The sequence below is a fragment of the Crocuta crocuta genome, unplaced genomic scaffold (assembly GCF_008692635.1).
Source record: "Crocuta crocuta isolate KB4526 unplaced genomic scaffold, BGI_CrCroc_1.0 scaffold10, whole genome shotgun sequence".
Taxonomy (NCBI): Eukaryota; Metazoa; Chordata; class Mammalia; order Carnivora; family Hyaenidae; genus Crocuta; species Crocuta crocuta.
Genome location: NW_027527551.1, coordinates 6,658,634 through 6,678,461, shown reverse-complemented (window position 1 = coordinate 6,678,461; position 19,828 = coordinate 6,658,634). Strand labels below are relative to the sequence as shown.

Here is a 19,828-nt window from a genome sequence, read left to right as displayed (position 1 = left end):
TCAATCACTAGGACTTTGGTGCAGCCAGAGTTCAGAACAATCAATCAGGGGTGTGTGTAAGGGAATGGGTACAGTGAACACCTCTGCAGAAACAGGTAGGAGGGATATGCATATTTAGGGTGGAGGGGATGGGGAAGCAGAGGGAGTGAAAATGCTACTTACAGTGTCATCATTTTTGTAAGGATTCAGTCTATTGTAAACGGCTTCAATTACATTCCGCCTAAATTTAAAAAAATGCAGAAAGTTAATTCTTGAGAGCACAGAACTGCTTAATAACTCATAGTTAGGTGCTCATTAAAATGTCAGATAATCTTACATTTAGAAATTATTTTATTTCTTGCTGTCAGTAAGTGATCCTCACGTTAAGATATTTGAACACCAACATTAAACTAGATGTGAATTTACTCTAAAATGTAAAATCCCACCAACCCAATTAATAGAAGACTAAAAGTCATGGTTTAAAAAAAAAATCAGTCAATAGGGTCAACTTCATTTGAACTGGCTTATGTGGTTATGCATCAGCAATGATGATATAGTCTTAGAATAGTAACATATTCTGGTTAAGAGTTGAATGTTAGTTTTGAAATACAAGTAACTTCAACATCTGCTGTGTAACATAATTTGGATAAATTTTTACATTTGAATTTTTTTTTTTTTTTGTAATGGCCCTTTTAAAAAGCTCTATTAAAACCAAAATGTAAAATATGACATTTCCCCTGCCAAGTCTAGGAATTAATTTTTGAATAATATTTTGTTAAAAACTCTGTAGTGATATTCATAAGTTATAGCCTCCCTACTTCCAAAATTGATTTGAAGCAATTTTATAGACAGTCATTTCAAAAAAGGTCATATTGGAAGAAAAGGTTTCCAAGAAATAAAAGCTTCAAGCAGGAATTTTTACAATTACTATTTAGAGAAATGATCATAAAGAACATGGGTACATTTATAGAACACAGTAGAAAATCAAGGAAATTGTCAATATATCTTTGTAGGTCAACTATATGGATAGTTGAGGTACAAATGCTTGATTTATAAAATTTCTTACAAAGATGTAAGCTTAATATTTAATACAAATTAGTCCAGTTCTATGAACTGAGATGCACACAGAAGAAGGCAAGAAATGTTTCCTCCTATCTTCCCTCACAACAAAATCCAACCAACCAGGAATCAACAACCAAAAACATTGGAAAAATCAGAGATGGAGAAAAATGGCCCAGATGGAAGAAGAGAAAAATGCTTATCCCTGGGGTGCTAAATTATCCAGGGATTGACAAAATCAAATTATAATAGCAGCAATAAAAATGAAAATTGCAGTGCTATGTAATTTAGCTTAAAAAATTCTTCCACTATGTTATACTTATGCTGTATGAGGAAATCAATGTAACTCAAGTCTCTACTATAGACAGGCTTCAGTGTAATAAGTTACAAACAATGATATTCTGACACCTATTCTGAACAAGCACCATGCACCATTAATAATGAAAAACACTGAATTGCTGGTTAAACATTTTGAAGATACAGGTAATTGTATCACTTTAGAAATCAGGTAAATACACATTTGATCAATGAACACCTAATATTTTTATGTACAGAGATAAATTTTAAGAGTATGCAGAACGTGACTTACTTGCTTGCCAATTCACCCCCCGGTGGGAGGCTGGGGATGTTCTCACTTGCTAATGTGCGCATCACATGGACTAAGTCAGGGACGCCTTCCCCCTGCTTCTTTATGATTTCTGGGAATCAGAAGTACTTTTTTTGTAAGTGTTATTCATTTAACTTAGAAAAATGAAACAGATAACTTAGATTTTTAAAGATGGCATTTACCACATCTGAGATTTTCTAAGCTGGTATTAGAAAAAAAATCAAGTTGACCTTTGAAAATTTATGACAAAGGGATGCACAAAATGACACAAAAAGAGAGATACTTTCCAGATTAAGTTGAAAGAATGAAAATAAACAAGATAAAAATGTGAAAAGTTTTTCATGTTAAAAATCAATGTATTATCTAATCAAGGATATAGGTATACAAATGGGATGCCAACTAGTTCACTTTGGAGGAGGTCAACTCCTCTCTTTATACTAGAAACATGTTTCCTGAATTTTGCACAGATTAAAAAAAAATAATTTCAAAATCTGAAAGAAAAAAGCCCTTTAAGTATAGGGGAATTTATTGATAACATACTAACCCAAATCATTTTTACATGTTTATATTTACAAAATGATACTTAAGTAGCATGTGCAGATTAGGTTATAGAACCAAATACCACTCACAGCTTAGTTTTTGTCTGAAGTATCTTTAGGCAATAAATAGATAGATAATACCATTTCTTTAGTTCATTATTTGAACAAGGCATACAGAATGGAAAAAAGTATAAAATTTCATAATTTTTAAAAATCTGATAAACCATACAACGGCATTTTAAATTGTGATTTCAAAGCATCCAGTTACTAAATGGGTATAGTGATATGATCTGCAGTGTTGCCATGTAGATGCATACTGTTATTCATACCACAGAATACCAACAATTACGTACAAAGGACTTAAAGAACTCTCAAACTACTAAGTACAAGAAATCTTGGAGTTTTAGCATATTTATTCTAAATGCAAGATCATACCAAAGGTATTTGTAACTTAAAAGTTCAAGTTTTATTCAACTTTCTGGTTTTAAATGTTTATCCTAAGAGATTCTCTTTGTCGTGATTAGGGCAATAAAATTATCATTCTAGTCCTCAATTTGTAAATACCCTTGAAAATCGCAATGCATATAAAGATCTTCTGTCCTCTGATCAAGTTTTAAAATATGAATTCTTCATTAAAGCCGCATATTAAAAGACAGACACTGCTACCCATATTTCTTTAAATGGCTCAAATTGCCCTTTTGGAATTAAGGCCAAATTTTACCATGTATTATTTTTTGCCTTTATTTTTTTAACCAGTCTAAAATCTGAACAAAAAGCAAGGATCTCAGATTTGGTTTGCCAAGTTCCTTTATTGTATAATCTTTAACATCTAGTATATTTATTCTACATAGTTCTAATGCTGCAAATCTGCTGTACAAAAATAAATGGTTTTAATGTTTACCTAAGCTGCACAATTTCACAATCTAAAGCTGTAATACACTTAACATACAGTCTCTGCTAAGCCAACACAATTATTGGATAGATAGATAACTAAATACAATAGAAATGAACACTGGTGATAAATTCAATCAATGATAGTTTCAGGTCTAAAAAACATTACCTTGATTCATCTATATTTGATGTATCTTACATCTCCTCTGTTAAAATATATATTTGGGTATTTTAATTGCGAAGAAAATTACAGGAAGGCAAATTCTTAAAAAAAAATTAATGTAAGGCTTTAAAAACAGTTAATATCTCCTATTCCACATGGGACAATAATACATTTAAACTGTCTTACCATTAATACTATACTAGCATTGCTTCTTTTGCTTTTAAAAAGGAAAACAAAATGAATTTTAAGAAATATTCCTTTAACTGCGCTTAGACTATACATTTTAATTTGAATTGTAAAAAGATTGAATATTTTTACTAAAGAATATATATGTATAAGAGATCTGTTTCTCATACTCACATATCAACACATTCTACTCTTCCCCACAACCCTTCACACGAAGTTTGAGGGATTCTAGTATTTATCTCCAAATTAGCAACTTTAAAGTTTGGGCAGTCAGCAGCAAAGATTTAAAAAATATATGTGTACAAGTACAATCTCACATTGGCTTAAAAGGACTACAACCTTAAGTGATGTGGTTTAGATTATGAGCTGAATCTTTTCACAACCCTAGAGATTCAAGTATATAGAAGGACACAGATAATAGGAGAGCTGAAAAGCCTTTCCTTTTCTCTATGGTGCGGACAGACAAGCCAAAAGTATTCAAAGCAAATAAAATGAGGTTTAATAAGTCACAGCAATTTTGAAGGCATGTATTTAAAGAAATAAAGTAAAAAAAGAAAAGAGAATAAATATTCAGTGCCTGTTTTGGAAGCAGAATGCAGTTTTTTCTTAGAACAACTTTTGCAACATAAATAGTTACATTCTATGTCTTAAAATATAGTAGCAATTTTAATTAATGTAATATATTTATTCTCTAGTTGCAGTCTTATCAAATCTACCTCAATAAGGAATATAAAATTTAATTTCTGACACAATAATCTCAAATACAAATATAACACTTCAACATATCAAAAATATTGAGTATTGATGTAAATTCTGTTCGGGTGGCAATCCTTGCTGGATAAAAAGCAATATAAAACTTAGTACTGTAACATAAAATAATGTATCTAAAGCAATTATTTAGAATTGCACCAGAAACTTAAAGAGTGCATACTAAAGAGAAAAGTTGTATTTCAAAAATGTGATCCTATTTCATAGCAAATAAAACTATTTATTCTTTATATCAATAAGAAAACATGTACACCCAAATTAAAGTGCTAATAAATCAAATACCAATTTATCCTAATACAGATTCTTACGGTTTCATTTTTCCACTAACCAGCAGTTCGACCCAATGTGAAATAACCTGGTAGCATTCTAAATATTTTATTTTACTGTATTATGTATAAATAACATATCAAAATGATTCATTTAAAATATAAAAATTCTATGACCCTTGGGTCATAGTGAGAAAACAAAGCCATTGAATAGTATGTCCAATGAATGAAATATTAAATAGTACATACACACACTAGATATATCACTATCAAGTGGGGGAGAGCAATAAAAACAAAATAGCAGCTCTAGATAGTACTGAAAATCAAAACCAATTGTGATTCTAGTATCAGACTGATTATAACTGATATCAAACAGTAAAAAGGGAGAAAACAAAATTAAAGTGCATATTAATTTTAGTAATGCAGGCACAGCAGGATATAATAGTGTGTAGGTCAATGCTTACATGCTATTAGATCTTTAACGTGCAAATTCATAACATCAGGAGCCCAAAATGTATTTTAACGCTTTTATAGGCATGTTAAGTTTTTCTGCTTAAAGGAACTGCATAATCTACATGCCTACTGAATATATGCAGTGAAATGGAATTCTCTGGGGAGACTTAGCATTTATATTAAGTAGTAGCTGCATAAAAGGTCATTTACATTTTTTCAAATGTTTAAAGCCATTATATACTCAACAGTTATAGACATCTTTCTAATTGTCTCAAAATAATTTGCAGAATTATGACAAATCTACCCCTGGAACTCCTGGAACCTCCCAATGAAGTGTTGACTTTATTCAGCATTTACATTTCTGCCAAGTAGAGACCTAGTATATCTTCTATTCAGGTCTATGTTACCTAGGTGAGGGAATTTATGTCTTAGGCAAGAAGCCTTGAAACAGATTAAAATAAACTTTTAAAAGCTGTGGCACATGAAAGTTGCTAATAACCAGGCTCTGTGATCTTCAAGTTACTTTAAAAAAAGTCCTAAAAATCTTAAATTCATATGCATAGCTTTACACAGAAAGATGGTATTCAAATTATCACCATCATAAACAAGCTCTTCATAATGAACCACAAATCACACCTCCTGGCATAAAATTACTCATGCCAGTGAATTCATCAAGAATTTTAAAGCATACAAACACTTTTTAGCCTTTTTAAACAAAAATATCCTTAACAGAATGTACAGCGCCACACTTGTTCTTATTTCTATTTTAACTGTGATAGGACAATCAAAAACATCTCAACAGTGACTACAGAAATGCCCTTTCCCACTTTTGTACACTAAACACTAAATGTCAAAGGCATGTAAAGATCTAAAAGCTAAAATATGAAAGTTTGATTGTGTTGAGGTTTTTCTTTAATAAAGCTACTTATTTTTTGTTAAATGATCCACCTTCTACTCTGCTTTCCAGGTACTTGTCCAATTCTGCCTCCTTCTTCACTGCTTCTGGTGATACTTTGGGAGCATTTGGGAAACAGATCAGTATCACACTCATGTTGTCTCGACTTCCCTAGGAAGAAAAAAGTTTGAGAAATATTACGCTTTCTTCTTGCTCTTTAAGGCTTTGAGAATCTTTATAGCCAAGACAATTTTAATTATACTTATTCTAGTAAAAAATATACACATGTTGTTTTTAAGAAGAAAAAGATATGCATATGTGGAGAGGCACCCCCCCCCCCATACACTTAATAGTATGTATGGTATACAGTACAACTAACACTCCAAAAGACAGGAGAAACACTACAACAATCATTTTTTAAAAGGCTATAAAACGAAAATATTTCTGAACATTTATTGGTGGCCTACTTAACTTGAAGTATTATCTAACCTGAATACACATACATATTTACTCAACAAAACAGAAAATTCTAGTGGTATTCCTTACAAGAGGATTTGATCTGTAGTTACATGTAAGCTCGACAGATTTATATTTAAAATGAATTATAACAGGGGCGCCTGGGTGGCTTAGTCGGTTGAGCGTCCCACTTTCGCTTAGGTCGTGATCTCGCGGTTCGTGGGTTCGAGCCCTGTGTCGGGCTCTGTGCTGGCTGCCAGCTCAGAGCCTGGAGCCTGTTTCAGTCTGTGACTCCCTCTCTCTCTGACCCTCCCCTGCTCATGCTGTCTCTCTCTATCTCCTAGAAATAAATAAAAAATATATATAAAAAAATAAAAAAATAAAAATGAATTATAATAAATTATGGGGCTAATTAATTTGCTTCATAATAGAAACATGGAATTAGAAGTAAAAATATACATATATAGTTTATAAAACAGTTTTTAACTTTCATAAGTTAAAAAAACTGACTTAACTTTTAGGAAGTACATTCATTTTAAAGACACCTAGGTATTCAAAATGTTGTAATTAAAATACTCGATTCAATGGTAGCCTCCTCATATTCCTCTTCCTGTTAGGAACTGGAATTAACTTTTACATGTTAAGTATTTGATGCCTATGTATGGGAAAACTGACTTTATAACATTAGTTTAAGCAAACCATGCAAAGAATTTTAATATTAGAAAGAATCTAGGAGAAAAACAGTATTAAATGTGGCAAATGATAAGGTATACTGAATAATTTTTAAAATGGAGTAGAATGCAGAAGAGATACAGTGGAAGCGGAGTCATAATTTACTAGTGGCTGAATGTGATAATTCTCTCAAGAAAACAGCTTTGAATTTAGCAACAACTATTTATTTCTCAAGAGCTACAGAATAAGACCAACAAATGGATACTACTACTTTTATGCATACTAACAGGGACAACGAACACATGCGTCATTGTTCATCATTGTTCAGCTCTCCTCAAATTCAGAAATTAGCAGTGTGCACAATTAAGTTGTTGCTCTACTGATTTTTGGTAACATGTGTTGGATGTTCCATAAACTTGAATTTGTGTTGGATGCTGCATAAACCTGATTTCTAAGTATGATCAGATTTTAATTAAGATTTTAGGTAGAGCTGGCAGTATGCTTATAAAACTACAAAGAACATTAAGATGACCTTCATTTTCTGCACGTTAAAAAAAAATCAAATATGTAGCCTCAGAAGAGCTTTATAAAATCAACATTTGCTAGGTGGAAAAAATCAAAGAATTAATGAACATTGACAAAAAACTTAATTCTTCAATAGTCCTATGAATTAGATACTATGATCTCTGTTCAATAGCTAAGAAAGGTTGAACAATTTGTCCAAGACTGGAGAGTACAAAATAGAGGTGAGCCTGATTCAAGGCCTGACTCTGAAGTATGTTTCCTCTTGCTTCAGCTTCCTCACTTGTAAAATGAAGGGGCCCAGCTGGCTCGTCTATATACATGATCCCTTTTGATCCTCCCAACAACCCATGAGACAGTATAATAATCTCTTACCTTTTTTACAATTATAGAAACTGATTTTTTTCCAGACAGCTTAAATAGCTTACCTGAAGTCCTACAGAGTCTCAGACCAAGTTCTTCTGACTCCATGTCCAAGGCTATTCTTATTACATCACACCAATGATCACTAAATTCTTTGTTGGTGCTACAGATTCATTACACCATAGTCTCAAAGTACTTCCATGAATGTACTGAGATATCACATGATAAAAATAAAATATTAAAATTCTAAAATGCTTTTCATTATAGACGGAGGCCTAACACTCCCTTTCTTTTTAAAACATGCACTCTGATATGATCTTTTTGCCTTTGATAATCTTCTACAATACTGAAAGGCTCAAGTAGTAATGGTTAGTAAAAGACCATTCAGATTATAACTCTTGCATATTTGGTAATTTATTTATAAAATATGTTCCTAAATTTTCTGAATTGGCAAAGAGTACCCTGCAGTTTTGCACCAAAAACTTATTTCTGAGACCTATAGTTTCTAAAATGATAAAATACTAGAGTAATAATTACCATGACATAAAATCATTTTTATCTTTTAAAAGAAAGTCTAGCTACCTTATACAAACAGGTGTCGACTACTTCATTGCAAACTTTCTCAAGGTCATCAGTGACTTCAAGTCTGGATCTTACAAAATCACAGAGCTCTTCATTTCCCATAACATCCCAAATACCATCACATGCAAGGATAATGAACTGATCATCTTCTTCAGATCTTTCAATATCATGGACTTCAGGCTCTGGTGAGACAAGCTGCTCTGTAGGACCTTTTCCATGGACACATTTGTAATCAAAGTCCCCAAGGGCCCTCGATACAGCCAGAGAGCCATTCACACGCTGAATCATTACAGAACCACCTGCATTCTGAATTCGTTCTTTTTCCAGCGGATTACTTGGTTTGTGATCTTGTGTGAAGAAGTGAACTTTCCTGTTCCTACAAAGTAAACCTCTCGAGTCTCCACAGTTAATGAAATAAGTATGTTGAGGAGAAATTAAGACACCCACAGCTGTTGACCCACTTCTATCTGCACCATGTTTCTTCTCTGACATAACTCTCATGTGTTCATCAATCTCCAGAAAACCTGTTCTGATTCCATTCTTTACATTTTCCACAGAAGGTGCTCCTGCAGACCCTTTAAAATCCTGGTTATTGGTGATGTGATCTAGCAAATGCTCACAGCAGTATTTGGCAACCTGAGAACCAGCATGCCCATCATACACAGCAAAGAATGACCATGTTTCAAGTCCACTTGGCAAACCGATCACAGCCGTATGTGCATCCTCCATTTCAACTCGCCAACCTTGCATGCTGCTTAGCCCATATCGCAACCCATTACCCTGCCCCTGGGCATTATGTTTTTCCATCTTTGGCTTGTCTAAAAATGCTCCCATTATGTCTTGATATTCTAGGTCTGCAAAGGAAGAAAAACAGCAAAGTTAATAACTACCTTACACACAAAATCTATATCCATCAACCTTTTTAAGGGTGAAGGAGACCAAAAAAAAACCTTTTAAATAAGAAATCACAACTTTTTAAAAAAGTTTATTTATTTTGAGAGAGAGCGCATGAGCAGGGGAGGGGCAGAGAGAGAGAGAGGGAGAGAGAGAAATCCAAGCAGGCTTCGCAGCATCAGCGCAGAGCCCTAGGGCTTGAAACGCATTGGGGTTTGAACTGCATTGGGGTTCAAACTCACAAACCTCAAGATCATGACCTGAGCCGAAACCAAGAATGGGACACTTAACTGAATGAGCCACCCAGGCACCCAGGAAATCACAACTCTTAGATGCCTGGCTGACTGGCTCAGTCACCGGGTTGTGAGTTCAAGCCATACATTGGGTGTAGGATTTACTTAAAAAAAAGAGAGATTTAGAAATCACAACTCTTATAAGCAGACATTGTGTAGCTGACTTGGAACCTAGAGATTAATAAGAAAGAACTGGGGAAAAGGCTGATCAGGCACAGCTTAGAACCAAGCAAACAGAACTAAAGCATGACGATAAAGGCAGCTGACCTGACATTGCCTCTACGAGGCAAAACCACTCGTGGTAGAAAGGAGATCTGGCAGTAATCATCAGCTTACATAAACCAAGCCAAGTGTTTAAGGATGCAATAAACAGGTGAATCTCTTAGGAAATCTCAGACCTACGTTGTATGTGTATATTAATCAAGAAAAAGCCAAATGAATTCACAACATACCAAAAGCCTACTAATTCAAACGTCTTGGTTGAACATTCAGGATTTTCCACTTTAATTCTGAACTACCTATAGTTTTATTCCTACTACATGAACTCTGAAAAAGTAAAACATGATCTACTCACAATGGTCCAAATTTGCATACTCCTTCCAGCCTTTGCTCAGGTCAGTCCCCTTAACTGGAATCCTTTGCCTGTCTCCTCCCTACTTATAGAGAAAAGTGTACCCATCTTTTAAAGTCTAGTTCAAATTCTACCATTTCCATAGGTTTTTCAGTCTTTGACAAAGTCATCAAGTTATTAAGTTACTGTAAGTAGTACAGCCTCAACTGTCAAGGTACAATTATACATACATATAGCAAAGCTTGTTATATGTAACAAAATCAAGCTACTGTAATCTACTGATGTTTTACTGATTTATTGGTAATAACATATATCATGATTATTATACTCTATGACCATTAGTTATAAGTACTAAAGGAGATTAGAGGGCCTAGGAATAGCCATGTGGACAAGCCTGAAAGCTTAGCTAATCTAATCCTTTTCCAATAACCAAAAACTACAAACCCTGGTCTGGAATGGGCCCACACAATGCAGGGAGACAGTCGTTTAAAATTTATGTCAACCTTTACTTGACTAATAGCCTGGAAATACAGACACTTGGGGTCCAAGTCAACAAATAAGTCACAACTCAATTCAGACCAATCTGAATGAAGGATAGAATAAAATTTAATAGAGGGAAAGGGGGGAAGGGGAAGTACAGAAAAGGAAAAGTACCTAGGTACAACAGGATGCAGTTATGAGATTAAAGGATTGATGCCAGTGATGCTAAGCTTTCAGAAGAAGTTGGGAGAGAAAGGGAAAGAAAAACTCCTTGGGAAGGTAACAGTTTCCAATAACCTCCCTCTTCTTTTCCTACCAGGGTCAAACTAATACACATGAGAGAAGTATGACTGACTGGCGTGATAAAACAATCTCCTGCCTACTCCTCTGTCCCTTATTACAATTCTGCTAATGAAGGTAAATGATGAAAACTAGCCATCATTTATTCCTTATGCTGGTATTCATCAGGTTACCAGATACCAACTTGATACAAATTATGACAAGAGTAAGTGTTTTGACTGGACAAAGGATAACATAAGGATGACACCTTAATAGCAAACAATGTTTAAGAATAATTCTAAATGACTCATTCATTCTCAACAACCCTCTAAAATGAATAATAGTATCTTCACTTTATAGAAGAATCTTAATAGGACAAAAGACTTGGCCAAGATCACTCAATTGATTAAGTTTAGAGGAATCAAGACTCTAATTCAAGCCTGTCTGACCCTGAAGTGCCATTTTATTAAGGCAGTGGTCTTGATAACAGATGCACAAAAGAATTATCTGTGGACCTTTTGAAAAACTACAATTAAGGAATCAGGATTTCTAGGGTAGGGCTGGAACCTAGGCATCTGTGTATCCATTGAAAAGATGAGATGGGATGCCTAGATATGTATGTGATTAGATGATGCCTGAGTCATAGTAAAGTTGTCACCTGCTAAAAGTCAACAGCAATCTGCCTCATCTCTGTACCTCGATTCCTTTGCTAGGATAAAGGGGAGGAGGGAGATATAGTTAAGATGTTTGATATTTACTAATCTAGCATTCCTTCTCTATACAACAGACAAATTTATACTTACCTCTGAATGTTGCTACGAGGCTTAAATGAGGCACTAGGCAAACAAAGTATTTAATTATTACTACATTCTTACATACAGTCACATCTAGATTCTGATATTACCTAAAAGGGAACTTACTCTTTTATAGAAAAGTCCAGCAGTTATTTTCTAGATATACATATGCAAATACCAAATAAATAATTTTTTGAAGACAAACGGGGTGAAAGTTTTAAAAACAAAACCCAAATTTTTGAAAAATATATATTAGAAATGTAAAAATATAACAAGCCAACCATCTGATAAAATTTTAGGTCCTGCTCAATCACAAATATAAAAATATAGGTCAAGGACACATTCATAATTTTGTGGTTGAATTTTCACATAGTGGAAACAGGCAATCTGTAAATCTTACCTTCTGGGAGTCTGAGTAATTTGTAGACTCCTAATGAAGCAGCTAACAACAGCTACATAAATACAGCAGATGGTTATGTAAATATAATACCAGAAATATATTTTCTTTTAAATACAATGTTTACATAATCATTTCCAGAAGTGGACTACTAATTACGCAAATTATTAAATTGGCATATAAATTCCAAGGGGATTCAATATGCCCACAAAAGCCTAAGCTAGTTTCTGAGAGAAATTCTAGTTCTCACCTCTTCTATTTTTTTAATGTTTATTTATTTTGAGAGAGAGTGCACTTCCAACTGTGAGGGAGAGGCAGAGAGACAGAGAGAATCTGAAGCAGGTTGTAAGCTCAGAGCAGAGTCCAAGGGAGGTGCTTGATCTCGCTAATTGTGAGATCATGGCCTGAGCCAAAAATCAAGAATCAGATAGATGCTGACCTGACTGAGCCACCCAGGCGCCCCTCACCTCATCTTAAATCTACTCTGGGTACATGCTAGATAGAGCTCACCACAACACTAGCTTATCAGTTGATCTGAGCTTTTCAAAACAAAGTACTATGACCATCACAAGACTAAATTCATCTTTGATACAATCAGAAATTTGGTGAACATTTTTTTTTTTTTAAACTAACTCCTAAACTAAAAAATTCTAAGGCTGGGCCAGGAAGTAATTCATTGAAGTTCAGTCATTGGCTTTTATTAAGCAAAAACTGATCTTATAATCACAGCAAGAAGTCTTAAACCTTGTCATTTCGTTTAATCTGCTCATAAATCCTCCCCTCCTCCCCATAAAAGCTCTACATATTCAACTATTAAGACCCTTAAGCAACATATTAGCCCAGAAACAAGAGTTTTTCAAGTGACTGGGTAATCTCTTAGTAAAAAAATTGTTGTTTTTTTGTTTACCTATGGACACACAGTAAACAGGCTCCATAAACAGAGGACAAAATAGACATATAAACAACGTGGAGAAATTATATTTTAAAGAATAGAGGGAATCCAGAGGGATTAATATAAGAGAGACTAGAAGCTCCTTGGGGGAAGAGGGAAAAAATGGAACACTAACTAGCAGCATAGGTAGCAGTGTATACAACATGGCAAAATTCAAAGTTATTTGTAGTGAGATGTGGGATGTAAACTCTCTACCACTACCAAATGTTTAGCATAGTCTACATTGCCCACTAATGCTTATATACAGATTTTGTCATAGAAGAAGACAAATGCTTAGCTGACCCCTGAAATGCACATTTATTAAATAACAATATTAAGCAATATATTCAATAGCTGGGGTTCAATAAAGAAACACAAATTCTTTGTGGCCATATCTCTGCTGCAAAGGATAATTTAGGGTACAAGAATTACTTTTAACTTCCCACACTACGAGACATGGTAATTCATAAATCATATTTTGTAATCCAAGGCAGCCAACTCAAAATTATCTATGGTAAGGATAAATAAGTGCATGAGGGGTGCCTGAGTGGCTCAGTGGGTTAAGTGGCCAACTCATGATTTCGGCTCAGGTCAGATCTCACAGTCATGAGATTGAGCCCTGAGTAAGTAGAGTTCCATGTTGTTGGGCTCCATGCTGGTCATGGAGCCTGCAGAAGATTCTCTCTCCTTCTCCCTCTGCCCCTCCTCTGCTCTCTCTGTCTCAAAAAAATAAAATAAAAAAATAAATGTGTGAACAAAACTTTTTACTAATGTGAGGAGGGAATAAAGGCTAATCTTTAGACAATTTTTCTCTCATTAGGAGTATGAAATTTCTCATCAATCACTACTTTAAAAAATGATTACACATATTTATATTTACAAATTTGATTTTGATTAGCTTGTGTAACTCACCAGAGCCAAAAGATAGAAATGATCTGTCCAAACCTATTTTACAAATAAGAAGGCACACAAAATAGAACGATTTGCTCAAGGTCACAAGCTAGTTCAGCAGTAAAAGGCTGAGATATAGGACCTAGGGTTTTGGACTTTCACTCCAATTCTACACATGCTATCCTGTGTACTTGCAAATGAAGAAATGGAAACTTAAAACAGAGGCTTTTTATTACTTTATTTACTTATTATTATTATTATTATTAGAAAGAGAGAGAGTTTGAGCAGGGGAGGACCAGAGAGAGAGGGAGACACAGAATCTGAAGTAGGCTCCAGGCTCTGAGCTGTCAGCACAGAGCCCCTCACAGGGCTTGAACCCACGAACTATGAGATCATGACCTGAGGAGAAGTCAGACACTTAACTGACTGAGCCACACAGGTGCGCCAGAAACATAGGCTTTTTAAAGACAACACACAAAGCAGATAGGTAGGGAAGGCTGTTGCAGAACAAAGCTGCAACTTCCTTAAGTGCCATTTCTTCCTCTGCCTATGCTAACTTGTTTTCTAATCTTCTATACTACCAAAGATAAATGACAAAAAGAAAAAAAACCAAAAACCCCAAACAAACATAAAAGGAAAAGGAAAAAGGAAAAAAGACAAGAAACCTAAATTTTGTTTTTTGCTTTTGTCTGGGACAGAGAGAAAACAATGAACAATTAAATTTCTGGCAAAGCAAATATCAAATACTCAGGTTAAATAAAATATGAGCGAAGAAGGGGATATATTTTTAAAGATACAGAAATTCCAGGGAGAACGGGGGGACCTCAATATTCATTAGCTCCAAACTAGAAATTACCCATCAAGATATGCAGTATGAGATGACACTGAATGAACAAAACTGCAGGCTGTCAATTAAACAAAACAACAACAACAACAAAAAAAAAAACAAAGAAAAAGGCACTCTGAAAGTAGGTTCATGGAAATGAAAATTACTGAACTAAAAATTTCAAGAGAGTCAATAGACAATTAGATACCACAGAAAACAAACAAACAAACCTATACAGGAGATCACCTCAAGAAATTCTTTTAGAACTCAGGTCTTTCCCCATCTTGTTAATTCCAAACATACAAACCCACCCACATCTGTACCCATCCTATCCTTATAGCTTTCTGTTGTAAAAGAGGACTCTGTGCTCTCACTTAGCATAAATCCCTCTATTAGAGCTTTGAAGCCCATGCTTCAAAGGAATCTTATACTACTTACATGTCTTCTCTGAAAACTGACACTATTATCCTCTTTATAGTCAACCTCTCCCTTTCAACTGGAGAACTTTTATTTTAAATTTATTTTTTAAACATTTATTTATTTTTGAGAGAAAGAAAGAGAGAGAGTGTGTGAGTGGGGGAGAGGGTGACAGAGGGAGACACAGCATCTGAAGCAGGCTCTAGGCTCTGAGCTGTCAGCACAGAGTCTGATGCAGGGCTCGAACCCACGAACTGCAAGATTATAACCTGAACTGAAGTCAGATGCTAAACTGACTGAGCCACCCAAGTGCCCCTGGAGCACAACTTTTAAAGACACTCAAATGTCACCCATTACTAATAAATCTTTCTTTAAGTGACTCCTGCCCCTCTAGCTACTCATCTGCCTTTTTCTTTCCATTGCAGTTCAACTTCTTAAAAACAAGTATTGATGCTCTACACTGTTGCCTGACCATTCCCCCCAAATAAACTCCAAGTTGCTTATTCCAATAGATGCTTTTAGTCCTCATTTGATGGACTTACTTCAACACTCCCTCTTCCAATTTCCCACTGTTTTTTCAAGAGGCTACACACTCCCAGATTTCCTCCTGCCCCCAGCTTTTCCGTCATTGTTCCCTTCGCAGATCCATCTTCATCTTCCAAGTAATTAAATGTTGACATTCAAGGTTTAAACCTAAGCCCTTTTCTCATTTTATGCTGGCTTCCAAACTATTGTTAATGTATACAGGAGGAAAAGGAAACAGAACAGATACACAAGGACTCAAAGTATATACTCATACTTCTTAAATGAAAAATCCAGGCAAGCAAACATCTACTCTCCATGGCTTAAAACTAAGTTCATCTCTATGTCTTGTCATTAGTTTAACTCTTAAATAACCTCCTTCTTAAAAATAATCTAGAAAAACAAAACGCTGTATATAAAGTAAAAAGAACTAGGGAAACTGCCCACTTATCCGATTTAATCCTAAGGAGACACCTATCTTATGTCTGTAAATATAAATACTTCTCATAAAATTAAACTTAAAAGTTATGGATGTATCCAATATGTGACTATGGACAAATCCTTTCACTTAATTTCTAACCCTCTTCACTGATAAATAAACATTGATAAATTAAGTGAAAGATTAACCAATCTCAGAAAAATTAATTTGTTCTGAGAAATGTAAAAGTGAGAAGCCAAAAGTTCTAGGTATATTTAGGTAAATGGCATTAGTAAATTAATACTTCAATCTAAAATCATGCTGATGAAGCCTATTTAAAAACTTTTATTCTCAATACCAAGATGAAGGTCATGAGATAAATAAAGATTATTTTATAACAGAAAAATCAACTTGTAGAGAATGAAGAAAGAAAACACACAAAAACCAAAACCAAAATCAAACAAAAAACAAAAAAAGAAAAAAGAAAAAAACAGCCACCAACTAGGACTACAAGCTTGTAGCCTGAATTTGACCTTCACATTTACTGTTTAGCCCCTGTGCCTGAACAACATGCATTCTTCAGAGTCCCTACTACTTCTTATTGATCACTTGGCATCTGAGCTTGCATCATTTGATAAAGAGGACAATATCTACCATGATGGTAACAGCATATAATCCATAAGGATTTACTCTAATCTGATTTTTCTTAAAGTGGTCATCTCATTTCAAGGTAGCAAAACAAAAGAATACTTGTAACAGGCTGAATTATGGCTTCCAAAGATATCAGGTCCAAATCCTATAAATATTACATTATTTGGAAAATCTTTGCAGGTGTGATTAGTTAAGAAACTTGGAATGGGGGCATTCGTATGGATTATGCTGGGGCCCCTAAATGCAATCACAAGTATCCTTGTAAGAGAAAGACAGTGGAAGAATTGTCAAAGAGGAGAAATGATGTGAAGATAGAGCAAAGAGAGACCTGAAGGTGCTGGCACTGGAGATTATAGTGATATATGGCTACAATCCAAGGAATGCTGCATTCTTCCCTAAAGCCTCCAGAGTGAACACATTCCTGCCAACACCTTGACTTTGGTCCACTGCAAATGACTTTGGGCTTGTGCCCTCTAGAATGGTAAGAGAATAAATGTGTATGAAAAATAAGAAACTAGAGTATAAGAAGTATTAATAGAGCTAAGGAAAGAAATTTAAGAAGCAAAACTTATTGTAAATTGTTTTAAATGGCATGAAAAATAATGAGCAGAGAATCTATAGAAAACAATCTCGCAAGGAGTAAAATTCAAAATAAGAGAAAAATCCTCCTGTATGCATATAACAATAAAGAGATAAACGTGGGTAGATTAAAGATACAAAGAATGCAGATCCAACAATTTAATTAGGAAATTATAAAATCAAATAATGGAGAATTAAACTTCAAAGAAAAAGAAAATAATCCTAAACTGAGAGAAAATTTGATGATTTAGAATATTCATCAAGTACTAGATAATTTTAGTAGAAGCTGAACAACACCAAAGTATAATTTGATAATGAATTTCAAGAATATACGAATTTAGACAAGAATATACGAATTTAGACAAGTGAAATGTACCAAAACAGATTAGTGCACTTATACATATTTGTGTGTGCGAAAAGAATATGCATGAAAATATACACACAAAAGGAAAAAAAATTTATAAAACAAGTGTGGCAAAATGTTAATTCGTCATTCAGGTAAATATTAAAGTTTGCTGTACTTTTTTCCTTTAAATTTCCTGCAAGTTTACACTGTTTTCAAAATAAAGTTATTAAAAACAAAAGTGTATCAGACAATTTTCACAATCAAGATCTTACAAACCTTAAAAGAAATAGTGATAATACCCAGTTAACCTAAATTACCTAAAGAACAGAGAAAAAAGCTTCCCACTTCTTTTTACAAACCTACCAAAATCCTGATTAAATAATGAAAAGTCCAGCGCTAAAAAATAAAACTACAGTCAGAACATATTAATACAGATGCAAAAATACCCTGTGAGAAATACGAATATATTACAAATCAACAAATAGAGCTCATTTTAAGAATTTAACGATTAGCCAACATTCAACAACCTATTAAGATGTCATCTTAGAAGAAGTTCAAAGGAAAAATACATGATCGTCTCTCCATATGATAAAAGGAATCTGAAAAAATTAATTCCATCATATGATAATATATATTTCAAGCCAAAGAGGACACATAGTGATTAGGACAATTCCCAGGAAAAAAAATGAACACAGGATACCTGCTCTTATCCCTATTATTTAGCCATATCTAGAAATGGTGATCGATAGTTAAGATTTTTTTTAAAGGTATAAAATTATGATAAGAGATCAAATTGTTATTTGCAAATAAAAATTATGTCATGGCAACTAAAAATTTAAAACGTTATTAGGAAAAATGAAAGTTCACTAAGGTTATCTGACTACAGAAAATCATAAGAAAACTACTAATAACCACTTACAAAATGAAGAAAAAATGCCAACAAAAGTATATCTAAATATACAATCAAAGAAATATTCAGGACCTTTAAGAAGAGAGCCTCAGGGGTATCCAACTCTTGATTTCGGCTCATGTCATGATCTCACATGTTCCTGAGAACAAGCCCTGCATGGAGCCTGCTTGGGATTGCCTCTCTCCCTCTCTGTCTGCCCTTCCTCCAATCACGTGCATGCCCAAGTGCTCGCGCTCTCTCTCTCTCTCTCTCTCTCTCTAAATAAACTATAAACTTAGCGCCCCCCTCCCAAAAGAGCCTCAGAATAAAAGACACTGCTATTTCTGAGGCTGGAAGATTCAATATTAATTAGGTCTTTTCGTTCCCAGAGCTTGATGAAATGATTCCAAAATTCATGTGAAAGAATAAATGTTTGAGAATAGCCAAAGCATTCTAAAAACATTAGTATTTGCCATACCTAGTATTAAACGATTTCAAATTAATGGTATTTAAGAAGGAATACTACTGCAGGAACGAAATGATCAGTGGAATAGAACTGAGACTCCAGAAAGATAACTGTAGAAACAAAAATTCAAAAAATGGTGTTAAAACAGCTGGCCTATTCTAATCCTGCCTCTCCTGTGAAAAGTAGCTGAATCCTTATCACACATCTTAAAATAAATATCAGGTAATTAAAGACTTAAGTTCGAAATACTAATAATAAAACAATACAAGTACATCTAGACAAATATTTCTATAATCTTACGATAGGGAAAGACTTTCTAAGTATGACATTTTTTTTGTTATCGTGGCAAAAAAGACTCTAAAGGAATTAAAAGCAACTCCAGAGGTATAAAACTTCTACACTATAAAACCAGGCTCATAAGCTTGAAAACCAAGTATCTTTGAAGTAAGTATTTGCAGGGGTGCCTGGGTGGCTCAGTCAGTTGAGTGTCCAACTTCAGCTCAGGTCATGATCACATGGTTCATGGCTTCAAGCTCTGCATCAGGCTCTGTGCTGACAGTTGAGAGCCTGGAGACTGTATTGGATTCTCTGTCTCCTTCCCTCCCTGATCACACTCTGTCTCTCTCGCTCTCAAAAAATAAACATTAAAAAAAAAACAACTTTATTTTTAAAAATAAATATTACATATGGTAAAGTTAACATCCCGAAAATAGACAAAAGGCTCTTATAAGACAATGGACTGACCATTTTAAAGTAAAAGAAATGGACAATGAACATGAACAG

The 19,828-nt window shown here is 34.3% G+C and overlaps 2 protein-coding genes across 2 annotated transcripts in view; one reads left to right on the top strand and one right to left on the bottom strand.

Moving 5' to 3' along the window:
* The window catches only part of DHRS7 (dehydrogenase/reductase 7), a 231,686-nt gene that overhangs the window by 101,522 nt on the left and 110,336 nt on the right, over positions 1-19,828 (top strand). The window lies entirely within an intron of this gene.
* PPM1A (protein phosphatase, Mg2+/Mn2+ dependent 1A) overlaps positions 1-19,828 on the bottom strand; it is a 47,888-nt gene that overhangs the window by 7,277 nt on the left and 20,783 nt on the right. The window contains exons 2-5 of the mRNA XM_077768920.1: positions 8,402-9,255; positions 5,860-5,977; positions 1,628-1,736; positions 163-220 (exon numbers count right to left, since the gene is read on the bottom strand). Coding sequence (XP_077625046.1) covers positions 163-220; positions 1,628-1,736; positions 5,860-5,977; positions 8,402-9,255 — 1,139 coding nt within the window. The remainder of the gene's footprint in view (positions 1-162; positions 221-1,627; positions 1,737-5,859; positions 5,978-8,401; positions 9,256-19,828) is intronic.